This window comes from Pempheris klunzingeri, chromosome 11 (genome assembly GCF_042242105.1).
Source record: "Pempheris klunzingeri isolate RE-2024b chromosome 11, fPemKlu1.hap1, whole genome shotgun sequence".
In the NCBI taxonomy this organism is placed as follows: Eukaryota; Metazoa; Chordata; class Actinopteri; order Acropomatiformes; family Pempheridae; genus Pempheris; species Pempheris klunzingeri.
The window spans coordinates 21,116,529-21,131,481 of NC_092022.1; the positions used below are offsets into that span (position 1 = coordinate 21,116,529).

The 14,953-nt window shown below is 43.0% G+C and overlaps 1 protein-coding gene across 1 annotated transcript in view; it reads right to left on the bottom strand.

Moving 5' to 3' along the window:
* Positions 1–328: 328 nt before the first annotated feature.
* The window catches only part of hspg2 (heparan sulfate proteoglycan 2), an 88,831-nt gene continuing 74,206 nt past the window's right edge, over positions 329–14,953 (bottom strand). Inside the window, exons 62-89 of the mRNA XM_070839043.1 lie at positions 14,703–14,898; positions 14,340–14,519; positions 13,905–14,165; positions 13,574–13,736; positions 13,153–13,250; positions 12,790–13,056; positions 12,540–12,652; positions 12,237–12,384; positions 12,030–12,146; positions 11,817–11,834; positions 10,598–10,682; positions 10,371–10,515; positions 10,180–10,282; positions 9,975–10,084; positions 9,773–9,881; positions 9,527–9,625; positions 9,157–9,378; positions 8,790–9,034; positions 8,479–8,650; positions 7,958–8,080; positions 7,546–7,602; positions 6,291–6,366; positions 6,102–6,180; positions 5,658–5,705; positions 5,224–5,294; positions 5,018–5,101; positions 4,335–4,438; positions 329–3,141 (exon numbers count right to left, since the gene is read on the bottom strand). Of these exons, the coding sequence (XP_070695144.1) occupies positions 2,969–3,141; positions 4,335–4,438; positions 5,018–5,101; positions 5,224–5,294; positions 5,658–5,705; positions 6,102–6,180; positions 6,291–6,366; positions 7,546–7,602; positions 7,958–8,080; positions 8,479–8,650; positions 8,790–9,034; positions 9,157–9,378; positions 9,527–9,625; positions 9,773–9,881; positions 9,975–10,084; positions 10,180–10,282; positions 10,371–10,515; positions 10,598–10,682; positions 11,817–11,834; positions 12,030–12,146; positions 12,237–12,384; positions 12,540–12,652; positions 12,790–13,056; positions 13,153–13,250; positions 13,574–13,736; positions 13,905–14,165; positions 14,340–14,519; positions 14,703–14,898 (3,666 nt within the window). The 3' untranslated portion in view covers positions 329–2,968. The remainder of the gene's footprint in view (positions 3,142–4,334; positions 4,439–5,017; positions 5,102–5,223; positions 5,295–5,657; positions 5,706–6,101; positions 6,181–6,290; positions 6,367–7,545; positions 7,603–7,957; positions 8,081–8,478; positions 8,651–8,789; positions 9,035–9,156; positions 9,379–9,526; positions 9,626–9,772; positions 9,882–9,974; positions 10,085–10,179; positions 10,283–10,370; positions 10,516–10,597; positions 10,683–11,816; positions 11,835–12,029; positions 12,147–12,236; positions 12,385–12,539; positions 12,653–12,789; positions 13,057–13,152; positions 13,251–13,573; positions 13,737–13,904; positions 14,166–14,339; positions 14,520–14,702; positions 14,899–14,953) is intronic.

Sequence of the window (14,953 nt, forward strand, 5' to 3'; positions counted from 1 at the left end):
TTTGCCAGCACATTCACTTACATATCTATCTCTTGGTGAGGTCATTTAATAAAAACACACAGTGGACTGTGTAAGGTGAGAGTACTGTACCCATGGGACAGGTTTATTTTAGAAACCTGATTTGGGTGTAACCTCAAACCGAGAACATTGGGTCTTAACTTTTAATAGGCAGTGTAATCGGCCTCTTTTCAGGGACAGGGCTTAAGGCTTACCTGCACAATGGATTATTTGGGAACAATGTGGTTCGGCTGCATCCAAACAAGCCTCCCAACATACAGCAGAACACAGCAATGCAGAAGGGAAAAAAGAAAACTCACGAGATTACAAATAGCACATGAATTTTGTTTTTAATTAAGAAACACCAAGGGCAAGGGGAGCATCTTTTCAACACTGGAAATGGATGTCAGGTCGTCCTGACATGGACAATATTTCATCTGGTACAATTTCATTCATTTAACTGAGTTATCCGCTTTTTCTGCCATTCAGAAGTGAGATTGCAAAATGTTTAAAACATTTCAAAATAAAAATGTCCATCATTACTAAAAGTGCACCGTTCATATTTTGCAATGGCCTAAAAACAACCAAAAAAAAAACAAAAAAAACAGTGGCAGTTTCTTGACAACTTTGCACTGGGCAAGAGTGTACAGTGTATATATGAAAATCCAGTTTAAGAGCAGATACACAAAAGGCACCCAACACGGGGCGCACACACAGTCATTCTCTGCGTCAGTGTCCTAAACCTGGACCACAGCAGTGGCTCTTTTCAATCCACATGGTGACACCATTCTGTGCAGATAATATTAATTCATTTGTTGCATTTTGGAGCCTAAGACTTTTTTCATCGAGTGAATAGTAAGACCAGTTTCCAAAAGTTTGACCAGGCAGTTCCTGTGAAGTATTACATATTAACCTTTCATGGAACTTTATTGGGGGTTTCTGAGGAACTGAACTTACCAGGGGGCCGTAATCAAACTCAAACATGAGGGGAAAAACAAGGGGATGTGGGAGGCAATACACAATAACCAGAGGAAAAGAAAATAGCAAGCTCCTGTGATTGCTCTAAGACAGCAGAACCAAGCCTTGAAACAAAAGCGATGAAAAAGAGGAAAAGAAAAAACAAAAAACATAGAATAAATAAAAATGAAGCGACTCTAAGTTAAAGGATAGTGCTCATTTTTTTTTAGGATATTAATACAAATATTTTAAGCTTACAAAAAGGAGAGATATGGTTTGTGACCCCAAAGTGATCTTGCCGTCGTGGTTTTGCGGTGTGGTCGACTAAAGGTGGGCGAGCATGCTTTTTTTTTTTAGAGCTACACAACTGGTCACAGCACCTGCAGGAGGCTTCCACTGCATTCCCACACGACCCAAACGCTATCCCAACTGTGTCCTACTGCTGTTTGTGACAGATGAATCTCCCTCTGCAGAGAAAACAACCCACAGAACCACAGAGCCTTCAGAGTTTTATAGCTTACTGAATTGTCGCTAAAGCTACCAAACCTGAAAATTAAGTAACATCTTGAGGCAGTTCTGGGTTGACCCTCCTGAGGATATGGATAATGACACACACAAGCACACGCACGCACGCGCGCACACACACACACACACACACACACAAATACACACACATACATGACTCCATACTTAAGAAGAGTGGCCTGTGAGAAATGGAAGGGGCTGAGACAAACATAGCCAATAAATCTACAAGCATACACGCTCATTCTCCACTGATAGAGATATCTACCTGACTGGCAGATAGTTTCACACATAAAACAACATCTTTAACAACCACACATAAAAAATTACACCCTTTTCAGTACTTTAAAACTGCTTTTTTTGAGATCTACTCAATCAAATAAGGCTGTGGAGGCAACAAATCATGCCATATTCTTATAAAATCAACCTCAAACGGCATGCATATCGACAAATGTGACGCTAGTGTGTACTGTTTTAGATAGTTTTCTTAGTCTAAGTAACCAAATTAGTAAAAAAAACCACCTCTACAGACATACGACAGACAAAGACGTAAACCATACGACTACGTGCTGTATCTTCATGTCTGATATTAGCACCAAGGTTTCTTTCTTTTTCATTAAAAAAAAGAAAAAATACAGACACAGAAGACACAACAGCGCTGCGAATGACTTGCAAAGCAAAAAAGAAACAAAAACCAGCCGAGTTAAAGCTGTAACATGTAACATTTGCGGTTATTAATTTGTATTTGATGACCTGAGTTGTGTACTGAAGCTGCATGTGACTGTGACCGTGTAGCGCTCCTCTCCCAACGATTTGCAAAAGACTGTAAGCATGCTCGCAAAAAAACAAAAAAAAAAGAAAAAGGTTCCTCTACAGAAGTGAAGAAAGAAGGCCTTAACATTTTCAAGTATTAATACAGTTAGGCCTTTAAAAAGCCCTGGACACACAGTATTAGAACCCAGAATAAACTCTAGGAAAGTTGAAGAGCAGTTATGGTTAGTTTGCATGTTTTCCCCCACAAATATAATATATATATATTCATATGTATATAAATAAAAATTCAGTGCTGTAAAAACATCTCCAACTCCATAGGATCTGACCCATCGTAGAAGGCCTAATATGTTTTACTCTTACTCTTCTCATGGCTAAAACTACTGCTGGAAGTATGTAAACTGTACTGGTTCTCCTGTGTTAATAGTCCTTCATTGAGAATACAACACTGAGGAAGAGAAGACTTGTTAATATCGTTTCATTTTTTTCTCTCTTTTTTGGTTTTACTGCACACAAAGAAACATATCCTGTTGTGTCATCATGATTATTTTTTTTTTTTGGTAGCAGCAAAGCACCAAGTTTGTGTCAGCCTCTTTGTGTGTAAGTCTCTCTGTGTGAGTCTGCTGTATGTGTTTGTGTGTGTGTGTGTGTGTGTATGTGTGACATCACTCCAAAGTCTCTGTGTGTGTACATGTGTGGTTTTTTTTGAGTGTGCTGGGATCTATGAAGAGCATGGCTGCACGTTGATGCCGTGGGCTGCATGGCCTTGCAGGTCGATGGCCTGGGCGGGCTGCTGTCCCGGCCGGGCGTTCATCAGCGCCAGGTTCCTCACGCAGCCCGTCATTCCCGACAAAAACTTCCCCCCTGTCATAGCAACCATGTCTGGGGCTCCGCCTGGCACACGAGAGAGAGCAGACGTAATCAGCCGCCAGTGATACATTTCTTCTTTGGACATTTTGAGCCACAAAACAGAGGAGAGGAAATTTTGTTCTCTGGTACGACTTGAAATAGATAACCCAGATAATTTCACTAATTTGGAAGAACGTTGGTGCTGGTTAGCACTGTTTCCTCACAACAAGACGGTTCCAGGTTCAAATCTGCTATTCGGCTGGTGTACAGTTTGAATCTTGAACCTTTCTGTGTGGAGTTCGCATGTTCTCCCCGTGCTCGCGGGGGTTTTCTCCAGGTACTCCGGCTTCCTCCCACAGTCAAAAGACATGCAGGTTAATTGGTGACTCTGCCTGTAGGTGTGAGTGTGAATGGCTGTCTGTCTCTATTAGTCAGCCCTGTGATTGGCTGGCGGCCAGTCCAGTGTGTACCGCGCCTCTCGTCCAGAGTCAGCTGAGACCCCCCCCCCAACCCCAACCCTTAAGGATAAGCCATATAGATAATGGATGGAAGAACTATAGAAGATCAAGTAAATAAGACACAACTGTAAATTACTGCAGTGACAAACTCTGTCATGTGGCATTCAATAGCTGACAAAATGTGGGAAAAGCAAAAATGTGTAACTTCAGTGGAGCAAGATATTAACAATCAACTACAATTACTGCTTCTTAGTTGTATGCTTCAGCCAATGACATTTCAGTTTGTGTCTACGTCTGCCCAGACCAGAGATTAGTGTCACAATCTTCCCTTCTGTTCCTGAGCTATGGTGCTGAATAAGAGCCAGGAAAGTGTTATAAAACATTATGATGTCACAGTGGCATTAACCTTTGACCTTTGGACATAAAATATCATCACTTCATCACTTTATTCTTTTAGATATTTGTGTGAAATTTTGTTATAATTAGCTGGTGAAAATAGGGAACAGATAAATGATTAAATGTGTCTGAAGAATACAGAAAGAGGAAATAAATAATAATCAAATAGTGAGAAAAAAAAAGAATTAAATAAATTAAGTTTAGATTTTATTTATCAACTATAAAACCTTTAATAAAAAGGGTTTTTGGGTTTTGAGTAACTGTTGCAGGAAAGCAAAATTATTCACAAATTTAAAAATACTTTTTATTGATGTTTCCTGTTATATATCTGACTTGTCTGATAACTTCTCACTTATGATAACTCCGTACTTTCGGCCCACTCACCAAGGTATATACTGCCTTTGGTGTTGACCATGAGGCTTCTGCCTTTAGACTGTCCGTGTAGCGCCGCTCCTCCGTCAATCTGGATGTATCCATCTTTTCCAGTTCTACAAGCAACAGAAAACATGAGGAGACAAACACAAGTAGTCAACACGCACCGACAAATCTGAAAAGTGCAGATGCAGTTGATGGTAGCAGATGTAGTTAGTACAGTATATAATTAAAGAAATAAACGATGTAGCTAGAAAGTTATTGGGCTAATTATATGACAACAGAACAAATGATACAATTAGAACAACCTTGATTTACGAGTTCCAGTAATTAGTAACAGTGAAAATCATGTTTTTTATTGCAGGGTAATACACTTATAAGTGAACGTTACTTTGAAGAGAAGTAACTAAGAAGGCACTTACACAATGTTGGTCACTTCAGCTCATTTTATTTCATTACATTACTTTAGTTGGTAGACCTTCATCATTCTCTGAAACCTTCATCATCAGTTTTACCAACTAAAACATTGTAATTAGCATGAATCAAGTCACCAACAGTGTGTAGGATTCCTGGTTTAGTCCTACACACCTGTCTTTTAAAGGGTTTATGGTGTGCAAGCACTTTGTTAAAAACATTTAATGGTTAGTTTCTCCAAGTATATACAGTGTATTTATATATGTAATGTGCAATCATACCTGACTGCTGTGATCTTGTGCCACCGCCCATCATTGATGGACTTCCGGGACAAGATCTCTGCCTCTCCGCTGCCCAACTGGTAGCTGGATATCATACAAATCATCAGTATTACTACAATGTTAATACAGGCTGAAACTGATAATAATAATACTACTAACACTCCTCCAGATGTCAGCAGAACTACATGGTTACAGGGCTGAGTCACCTGAAAACAAGGTGTCCATTCTGTAGGCCGAGGCTGATGAAATCCTTGCCTTTGCCGTGTTCTCCGAGTTCCTGGAAATAAACGTGCTGAGTCAGCAGAGGAAGAAGAGGCTGTGTGGCTCAGTATTTTGAATTACTGACCAGCTACCCCGCAGTAAATTTCCACACAGAGCGTTATAATAACAAGCATGAGGCAAAGCAAACGCATTGTTCCCGACAGTATTTGTACAAGTGTGGCATGAAACCTTCGATGCAAAACAACAGTGACAAGAGAAGCATTGTGCACATTGTGCAATACAAACATTTCATTTCAGATCAATCGCCTGGTTCTTCAGAAATATCTTATAATTGTTGTACTATACGTGTTTGTACGGAAAGCACATGGTATGAAACATGCCAGATAAATAAGGAGGTGTCTTGTGTTTGCGTGGATACCTTTTTACTAGCATGCACCTTTCGCAAATTGCGTGCGCCTTTGGTCTCCTGAGGAAAATGGAGGGGGAGTTAGAGAAGCAACATGCATTTATTTAGTGGTGTCAGAGACAGCCGGGCTCGCAGCCAACATGCCCAACAATGTTACAGCCTCAGTGGTGTGTATGAGTTAGACAGAGTGATGACAGTGGCCAGTCAAGAAAATGCAGCATTGTGTGAGTGATGTATAATTGTTGACGTGTAAGTCCAAAAGTCACTGAATGTTATGAGGACATTAATGTGCGTCACTTCTTCACAGATGGGGGTGATGGCGATGATTAAGGATGCTGAGGTGTGGTAGCAAGGATGAAAAGGTTTGAAGGGAGGGACCTGAATACAAGGTTTAGGATTTGGATTAAACTGTTGCTCGGTCCTCAGGATAAGTCTCAAGACAGGACCAGGACTTACCACTCCTTGCCACAAAATCAGACCCTCAGAGGAGCTGGTTTTGATCTCCAGCTCGATGGTCTCTGGTGAGTCATGGGCACTGAAACAGAAAAAAAAATTATGATTTTACTCTTGATGAATCAATCATCAGAGACCGTATGGTTAAATCTGTGAGAGTAAAACGGTGTCGGGGGAATAAACTACACTCACCTTCTTGGGAAAATGGATTTAGGAAGGGCAATGTATCCATCATCGTGGAAATGTGCTGCGTACTGATAGGGTGAATCTACAAAAAATACAGTAAATATGAATTTAAAAGGACACGCATATAAAAGGCTGCAGGGAACTTTCATCCCCACTGTTACGGTGACCTCCAGTGGTGAAAGTATGGAAGGAACCCTGGCAAGACAGGCTTGGTTAGATCTAACAGTTAAAGACAGAGAGGTTTTTCAGTCATGGAAGTCGCTTAGCAGAATATTTCATATGCTGGTGGTATTTAAAGCTCTTAAAGGAAGAAATGACACATGTTACTGGCTCAGTAATGTCCCCCACCATAAGCTACATGCCATAACAACTGGGTGTAACTGCAACTCTTCATTTGTATGAGTAAAATAACGGTATTTCTTCTCTCACTTTAAACACACATATATATATATTCATATAAAGTAAAATATCATAATCCTACAATTCGTCACAAAATCCATTCACAAATACAGCAATCGCAAAATCGACAAAAGTCTTCAGTACAACCAAACCAGGCTCCATGATGCAAACTCCTCTGACAGTCCTCACCAACACATGAGCGAGTTATTTGCCATTCCTCACGCGCTACACCATCTCTGACCTTTTACAGAGATCAAACTGAACTCACCCAGGGTCCATGCACAAATACCACATTATGTACGCGATATGCTCGAAATACATCTCAAATCACCCAAACGCCATCACACTGTGCTCTGAACAGACGGCTTGAGTTGTTAGTAACAGTGTACATGTGTGGAGCAGATTGAATGTTCTGACGAAAAACACGTTGTTGGTTTTTTTGTGTGTGTTTATCTTGTTGTGTAGACAGGCATTCTTAAAGAAGACGGAAACAAGTTTTTATGTTGTGAGTAGCCATCTTACAGGCATTGACATGATGACAGGGAGACACAAAAACAAGGGGAATTCCACATTTTATATGTGTCCAAAAACAGGCAGCACAATTCAGTTGCTACAGTCCACCTCCCTATTACCATTTAGAGCAGATGCAGAATTCCCCTCTCCCAACTTTCCAACGGGGGATAAGAGCCTCAGTTGCCAGTTGAGTACAGACGCATGTTTGGTTTGTGTTTATGCGCAAACATGTGTTAGGCAGTAGGCAGTTCGGGTTGAGCTCGGAAGGGACGCGGGGCCCCCTCAAACTCAGATGGGCCCCCTGTTAGTGACGGTCGTGTCAGGCAGACTGAACATTGAGATACTGTACCATTTGCCTCGCTAGCCTCCAAACTCCACGGGGCCTCGGGGAAGTTGGAGACGTGGCCTGTTTGTGCAGGATATAGCCATGAGAGTGCAGGGGTAAAGACATACGTTATCACTTAGGGGTTGACCCTCCCAGCATGCAAAGCACTCTCTGATGTTAGAGGGGCTTCATGTGGAGAATGTGAGTCATGTGGCTCATTTCTGGCAGCGAGTTTAGTCTCTCTGCTTTGATGATGAACATGTTTGTCTATAGGATGCAGGTGTATGCAGACGTGTGCTGTAGGGGAGATTTTTTTCCAGAAGTGCATTTAGACAAATTGGCTGCTACTGAGCACAATTAAAACATTTAACCCACACATTGTGATATTTCTGGCTTTGATTTTGATGTGATGTTTATGTGGCTAGTCAATACTTACTTTCTTCACAGTTCAGGCCCACGTGGCCGGGTGTACACACACACTGGCCGTCGACACAGCTGCCGCCGTTCTGGCACTGAAGGTTGCTCTGACACACGTCTTTCGCCACCTCACAACGCTCACCTGCAGGGTCACATACCAGATATGGGGGAGGGGTGAAGTTCACTCTAAAGGCAGAGCAAGTCCATGAGGGTTTGGGTAGAATACATTGAAAAGCTCATTATTTTACCAGTTTTAACTGAAAAATAACCAGATGTTGCAAAAAAGCAAATAGGAGTTAAATTTCTAACCAGATTTTTTTTTTTGTCCTAATGCACCTACAACGTTTCATTTCCTTGAAGCCAGTGAGCATAGTTTATGGTTAAGAAGGTTGCCTTCGAAAAAGAACAACTTAGAAAATGTTCCAGTCATAAAAAGTGAATTGAAAAATGGTCAGAAAACACAATTGCAGTGCAGATTATGCAACAAAGTCCACAACTATTATTTCCAGTGTTAAGAAGATTTCAACCTTGAGCACTAACCTTCAAATCCATCCTTACAGAGGCACTGATACTCATATTCAGCATTCGACATGCAGCGCCCTCCGTTCAGGCAGGGCCGGCGGTCACAGGGGCTGCTGTCCACACACTTGCGGATAGATTTACTTTCTGTGAAGCTGTAGGACAAGTCCACCTTCTTGTTGTTGATTGAAACCTAAGCAGGCAGTGCAAACACGATGAGATAAGGTATTGCTTTACTTATCCCAAGGGAGATTATTGAGTTTAAACTAAAACATACAGAACAATATTAATGATCTTTTGTTTTGTTTCCTATTTCAGCAGAAACATCTCACCTCTCCTACACATCCCTCAAACATTTTGCTGACATTGGCCGGTTTAGGCAGGATATCCATGTTGGGGACCCCTCCCAGGTACATGGGGGTGTGGATATTGAGGCCCTGAGCTTTTCCTGGAGACATCCTCCTCTCCACTGGGCCTTGGTCGACCCGCAGGTGACCGGCCTTCTTGTTCCGCTCGGCCACAACTCTGTGCCACTGGCCCAGAGAGACTGGCTCCGAACTGAGAAGGATCGCCTGGCCTGAAAATCAAGACCGGCACAGAAAGATTTTACTGTCCCTAAAAATAAATCTCATACGCATTCAAAATACATGAATACCTTTCTGCACCTGTAGCCACAACAACTTTGTTTTGATACTTTACCTGTGCCTAATTCATATCTGAACTCCACGTGTCCCTCCACCATGGAGATGGCAACAAAGTCCTCCACCTTCATTTTCTTCCCTCCACAGAAGAACATCAAGCCATCTCTTGCCAGGGGCTTGAACTCCAGCTCAACGCGCAGGTCATCATGGATGTTGGTCAGGGGAGGATAGGCTATGTATGATTCCTCGCCATCAAACAGTGGAGTGGTGACCAATTCCCCTAGTGAAAGAGAACCAGGCGAAAAATGCATTAAAACTTTGAATGTCTTCTTAAAGATATTTAATTAAAAATGTCCACAACGAAACTGTGTGTCTTGAAAATACTTGGAATATTTCATTGGCCGGATGAGATGAACTTCCTGTCTTACCATCCATGCATTTGTTTCCAAACTTGCCAAGATGGCAGCGGCAGTCATAGCCCAGGCCATTTGGGCGGTTGATGCAAGTGGCATCTGGTCCACAGGCCTCTGTGAGAGGTCAGGTCACAAAGAGAGACACAAAACACAACTTTATTATCATTTACTTGTTGTTATACTGTTAATGGTGCATGTGGATAGTGTTGATAGCAGCATCCAGGTGCTTTGATTCATTCGTGTGGCCGGGTGGAGCTGTACCTGAGTGGCAGTGCAGGGATGAGTGGTGCTGGCAGTTGCTGCCTGTGAATCCTCTCGGGCAGCTGCACTTGTACAAGCTGGCATCTGAGTCCTCACACTTCCCTCCGTTCTGAATAATGACATGGAAGAAATGAACTGGCTATTATGGAATTAAACACATGGCAAATACCCCAAAAACATCAAGTGGATGGATGTAACTGACCTGGCATGGTTGGTCTTTGCAGGTGGGACAGTTTGTGACACCGGTAGAGCTGCGGTCAAGGTCTTTGAAGATGACTTCCTCACCTTGTATGACCAGCTGACGAATACAACCTACGTAGCAGTGATGATAAATAAGCCCACACACCAATAAGACTTTTTCTCCATCCAGTATTTTCTGTGATGTTGTAAACAGAGCGACGTCTTACCAACAAAACCAGTCTTAATGCCAGCAGTTTTGGCGAGGACGGTGTAGTTGGGGTAACCACCCACGTGCAGCTCCTCATTCAGATCCAGGCCCTGGAACTTGCCCTGTTAAGAGGAAAAGTGCAGTTGTGTAACACATTAACTGATATTAACCGTATATGAGACTGAAGGGATGCACATTTGCCTGAAGTACCTGTGAGCTGCCGTTGATGGGCTCCCCTCCGTCTACAATGATGTAGCCCAAGGTGTGGTTGCGATACAGCTCAACTGTGTGGAACTCTCCCAGTTTGACTGGGTTGGGGTCGCGTATGGTGGCCATGCCAGAGCCCACGTCAAACCTGAGACAACATAACAAATGGTTACCAACAAGATCATCATGCTGTGTTTAGGTAAATTAGTTTAAGACCGATAAACACTGACCTGAACTCTAAGCGGCCGCCCACAAGTCCCAGAGAGATAAAGTCTGCTCCTGTGGTCCTTCTCTGGCCATTGTAGAGGATCATACCTTTACCACACAACGGGGTGAGCGAGTATTAGTACAAACATCATCCTAAATGCACATTTTATATCCATCTTAATAAGTCAATAAATCCAGTGGTTTTACTTAATCTTCCAGTATGGACAAATTCAGCTCTTCAGCTTTGTCTATAATAATGGCATTTACTTCTGTCACATTCCCAAAATAATCACCTGCTCCCACTAGTAGAAACTTTCACTCAAGGAAATCCAGATTTAGGACTAAACGTGAGTTTAGACTTGTTAGGATGGACATCGTTTGCATTCAAACACATGGTAAACTCTTTGAAAAGCTGGATGGTAAAGCAGCATGCTGCGGTGAGGCAAGTTTAAAGCCAACCAGAGCCAGGCTATAACCTGCCATCCTATCTGGGCATCACTGGGCTGCTGAGTGCAACCGGTCACGACATGTTACTAGTCCTGCTGCTTCTGTCTCCACATGCCGGGGGGACACATGCTTTACGGGAGCCACGGAGGCTCACAGGGGGGAGAAGGGAGCATGCCCTCGGACGTCTGTCTACAGAATCTCTGGCGGTTGTGAAAAGGAGCGATCTAGAGAGAGAAACTCGCGTAAATGTGCAACACAAAGCTATTTAAGTGTAAAATGAGTTTACACATAATATGCCGTGGATGTTTGTGTCACACATTTAAACAGCAGTCAAGCGTGTTCACATAGCTTTTGTAGCTTGTTTGAAACAGTCACACATACTGTAAGTTGCAAGTCAATATAAAGACTAACAGCCATATATTTTCCTTTAATATGGCAGCATTTGACTTACAGTAACATTTTTAGAACTGCAGGGAAGCTTAAGTAATAAACGCTGCGTTGCATTTATACAGTTCTAGCACTCAAGGACTGGTTTTAAGCAGCAGCGCTGCTATGCAGGCAGTGTACAAGCTGACGAAGTAGACTTGTGCTATTGACAATCTGATGAGTGGCTTTGTGATCACAACCAAAAAGCCTGTATGAAAACATAGGCCATGCACCATCTTGCATCTCTTTCACAGCCCCTAAATCAGCTCTGCTCTGGGTGCAGTGTGTGAAAGTCTGATGGAGGCAAAAAAAAGCAGTACTGCCAACATCACTCTTGAGTTTTTGTGGTTCTCAAGGACTGAGACTCACCAGCGTACAATATGAGACCTTCCCACCGCGTGGGTGAGAGGAAGATGTGAGGGAGAGAGGGAAGGGACAGAAGACGCAGTGAAATTATACATCAGGAAACATGACAAACATAGTACAAAAAGCAAAAAGCATTACCACACGGCAAGATTCAATAAGAAAACGGTGTAAAATAATATATTATACAATCAAACTGTTGAGGTTGTACTTCCTTACCATCAACATTATCAGGTCTAAAGTTGATCTTAATGCTGAAAGCCTTGTAGGCATTTTTGATGGTGGGCAGGGTGAGGTAAGACAAGGGTTCCTGGGCAAAGTATGGCATCACTCTCTCTGAAAGAGCACATTATCTTACAGTTAGATTCAAACATCTGTGCAAATTCACACTTCTGTCATTGATCAGCATCCTTCCTACAGACTAACCGTGAACTTCAAGTGTAGTGAAAGCTTCAACTTTTCCCTGTTTGTTAGACGCGGTGCAGACGTATGTCCCAGAATCATCATGGGTGACCCCAGGAACCGTCAGCACATTGATGTCCTGGAAACACTTAGGAGGAAGCTCTCCTTCCAGCTGGATGCAAAAAGAAATGAAACGAACAATATTATAAATGAGATCAGCATCAACAAATATCTACAAAAAATAGACATCAAGTATCTAATATAATATAATTACATATAATATAAAGAAAAATTAAGTTTATTGAATTACAGAATTATTTTAGTCACCTTGGACCATTTGATCTCAGGTACAGGGTATCCTGAGGCCACACAGGGTAAGACTGCATCAGACCCAACTGTCACCTCCTTAGTTTCAGGCAGCGCAGCAATTTGAGGAAGAGCTGTGCAAGCACGCAAAAGATTTACACGAGGTTGGAAGGATAGGCAATGCATCAAAGTGTGTGTGTGCAAGTGCATGCATTTCTGTGTGTGATGGAAGGAAAATAGTGTGTTTTTTTTAAACTCTTTGTGAACTTACACTGGACGTTAAGGACCACCTGGGACTGCACTGAGCCTACGTCATTGGTGGCCGTGCAGCGGTACTGTCCGGCGTCGGCCTCCGTCACCTGATCGATCCTCAGCATGCCGCCCTTCACCATAATATGAGCAGGCAAAGACCCACCGACTTTACTCCACTTCACCGTGGGCTCTGGGTCACCGACAGCCTGGCACTCGAACTCCACAGAGTTTCCTATCATCACAGTCTGCACTGAGGTCCGCACGTTGATCATCACCTTTGGCAAAGCTGCGGAACAGAAAAGAGAGCAGAGAAGCAACACGTTATATTTGGCTTTAATGAAGCGGGGTATGCACTGGTGTATCTGCAGTGAATGTAACAGACCTTGGATGGTCAACCTGGCAGTGTCCTGAGCCTGACCATACACGCTGCTGGCTCTGCAGATATAAACACCTTCATTGGTCTGCTCGAGGTTCTCAATCCTGCAGAGAAACATTCAATTACACACATTAAAACAAGCCATGGTCAGCTTTTTACTCCACATGTCACACAGCTGAATGTAGACCATCCTACTGCTTTTTATATTTGCTAGAGCATCAGATACATGGCTGAAAGTAGACCCCAAAATGTACTACCTGAGTCACATTTGCAGCAACTATATAAGTATATGTTTATGATTCTTTTTATATTCTGAAGGAACCGATCTGCTTTGATCTCAGACATGTTGGGGAAGTGACAAAGTACTGAGACAGACAAACACAGAGCTATTCTTTAATTCTATATTCATATGATGGCTATGAGTCACCTGAGCACCCCATCCTTGATGTGGTGGTTTGGTGGCAGGGTTCCTCCTTCCTTCAGCCATTCAATTTTGGTTTCTACACCACCTGCTGCTGAACAGGTGAACTCCACAGCACTGCCCTGGGCCTTTACTTCAACCTGAGGTGACACGCGCACTGCCAAGGGAGCTACAGAGAGGAAGGATAGAGACATGATTTAGGTCTTGCACACACTTACACATTTCCTCACTTGTTAACTTCAATCTTTAGATGCTCTTGAACATTTTCTAGCTATCTACACATGAGGAAAAGTAGTAGTTTTAGGGCTCTGTCAAATCACTGCATCAGCAAACTTACATCTGACTGTGACTTTAGCGACCACTTCGCTGTTGCCCACTTTGTTGATGGCCACACACTTGTAGCTCCCAGCATCCTCTGCAGTAGCCAGGTTGATCTGAAGATCCCCTCCGCTAACCTCAGCCCTTGAGGGCAGGTTTCCATCCAGCTTGGTCCAAGTGTAGGTGAGGGGGGGAGTGCCGTGGGCCAGGCACTGCAATCTGATAACCTCCCCGACCCGCACAGCCACATCGTCAGGAACAGAAGTGGCATAAGGAGGGGCTGGAGATAAGACATAGAGAAATAAGTTAACATGTTTTTATGCATTGCAAATGAAGACATATGACGTAGGAAATCTACTCACTGTATATTACGTCTATGATCTATTTAAAGCAGGAGTATGAAATCAATCCATTAAAATAAAACGACAGCAAACAGCAAAACCACAACACTCACTTTCTACATCTAGCGTGATGGTGACTTCGCTGGTGCCCATGTTGTTGGTGGCGCTGCAGATGTATTCTCCAGAATCTTGGCGGCCGACGCTGGGCAGCACCAGGCTGTTGTTCACCACCTTGTGTCTCCAAGGCAGAGGAGAGCGCAGCTTGGACCAAGTGATGGTTGGGGATGGGAAACCTAGAAAGATAAATTGGAGAACAAAACAAAAGTTCTATGCTCAACAAATTTTTAATAAATTGAAAAAAATGGAAATATTGTATCCCTGCAACATTCATGTACACGAAGTTGGTACAGTGATTCAAGTGCCACAGAAAGACAGGACATGAATGCTGTATAAATTAGATTCTTAGCAATCATTACCATGGGCTTCACAGCGCAGCGTAACAGTCTGCCCCTCCACCATAACCATCAGCGGCTCAGGAACAGAGGCCCTGGGCACTGAGGGCACTTGGGAGCCTCCCTCGACCGTGACCTCCACCTTGGTCTCAGTAGTGCCCCCGTTGCTGCGAGCTGTACATACATACGTGCCACTGTCTTCTGGACGTGCCACCAATATCTGCACAAGAGCAGAAGCGCATATGTCTCAAAAATACACGTCATTTTGAACTGGA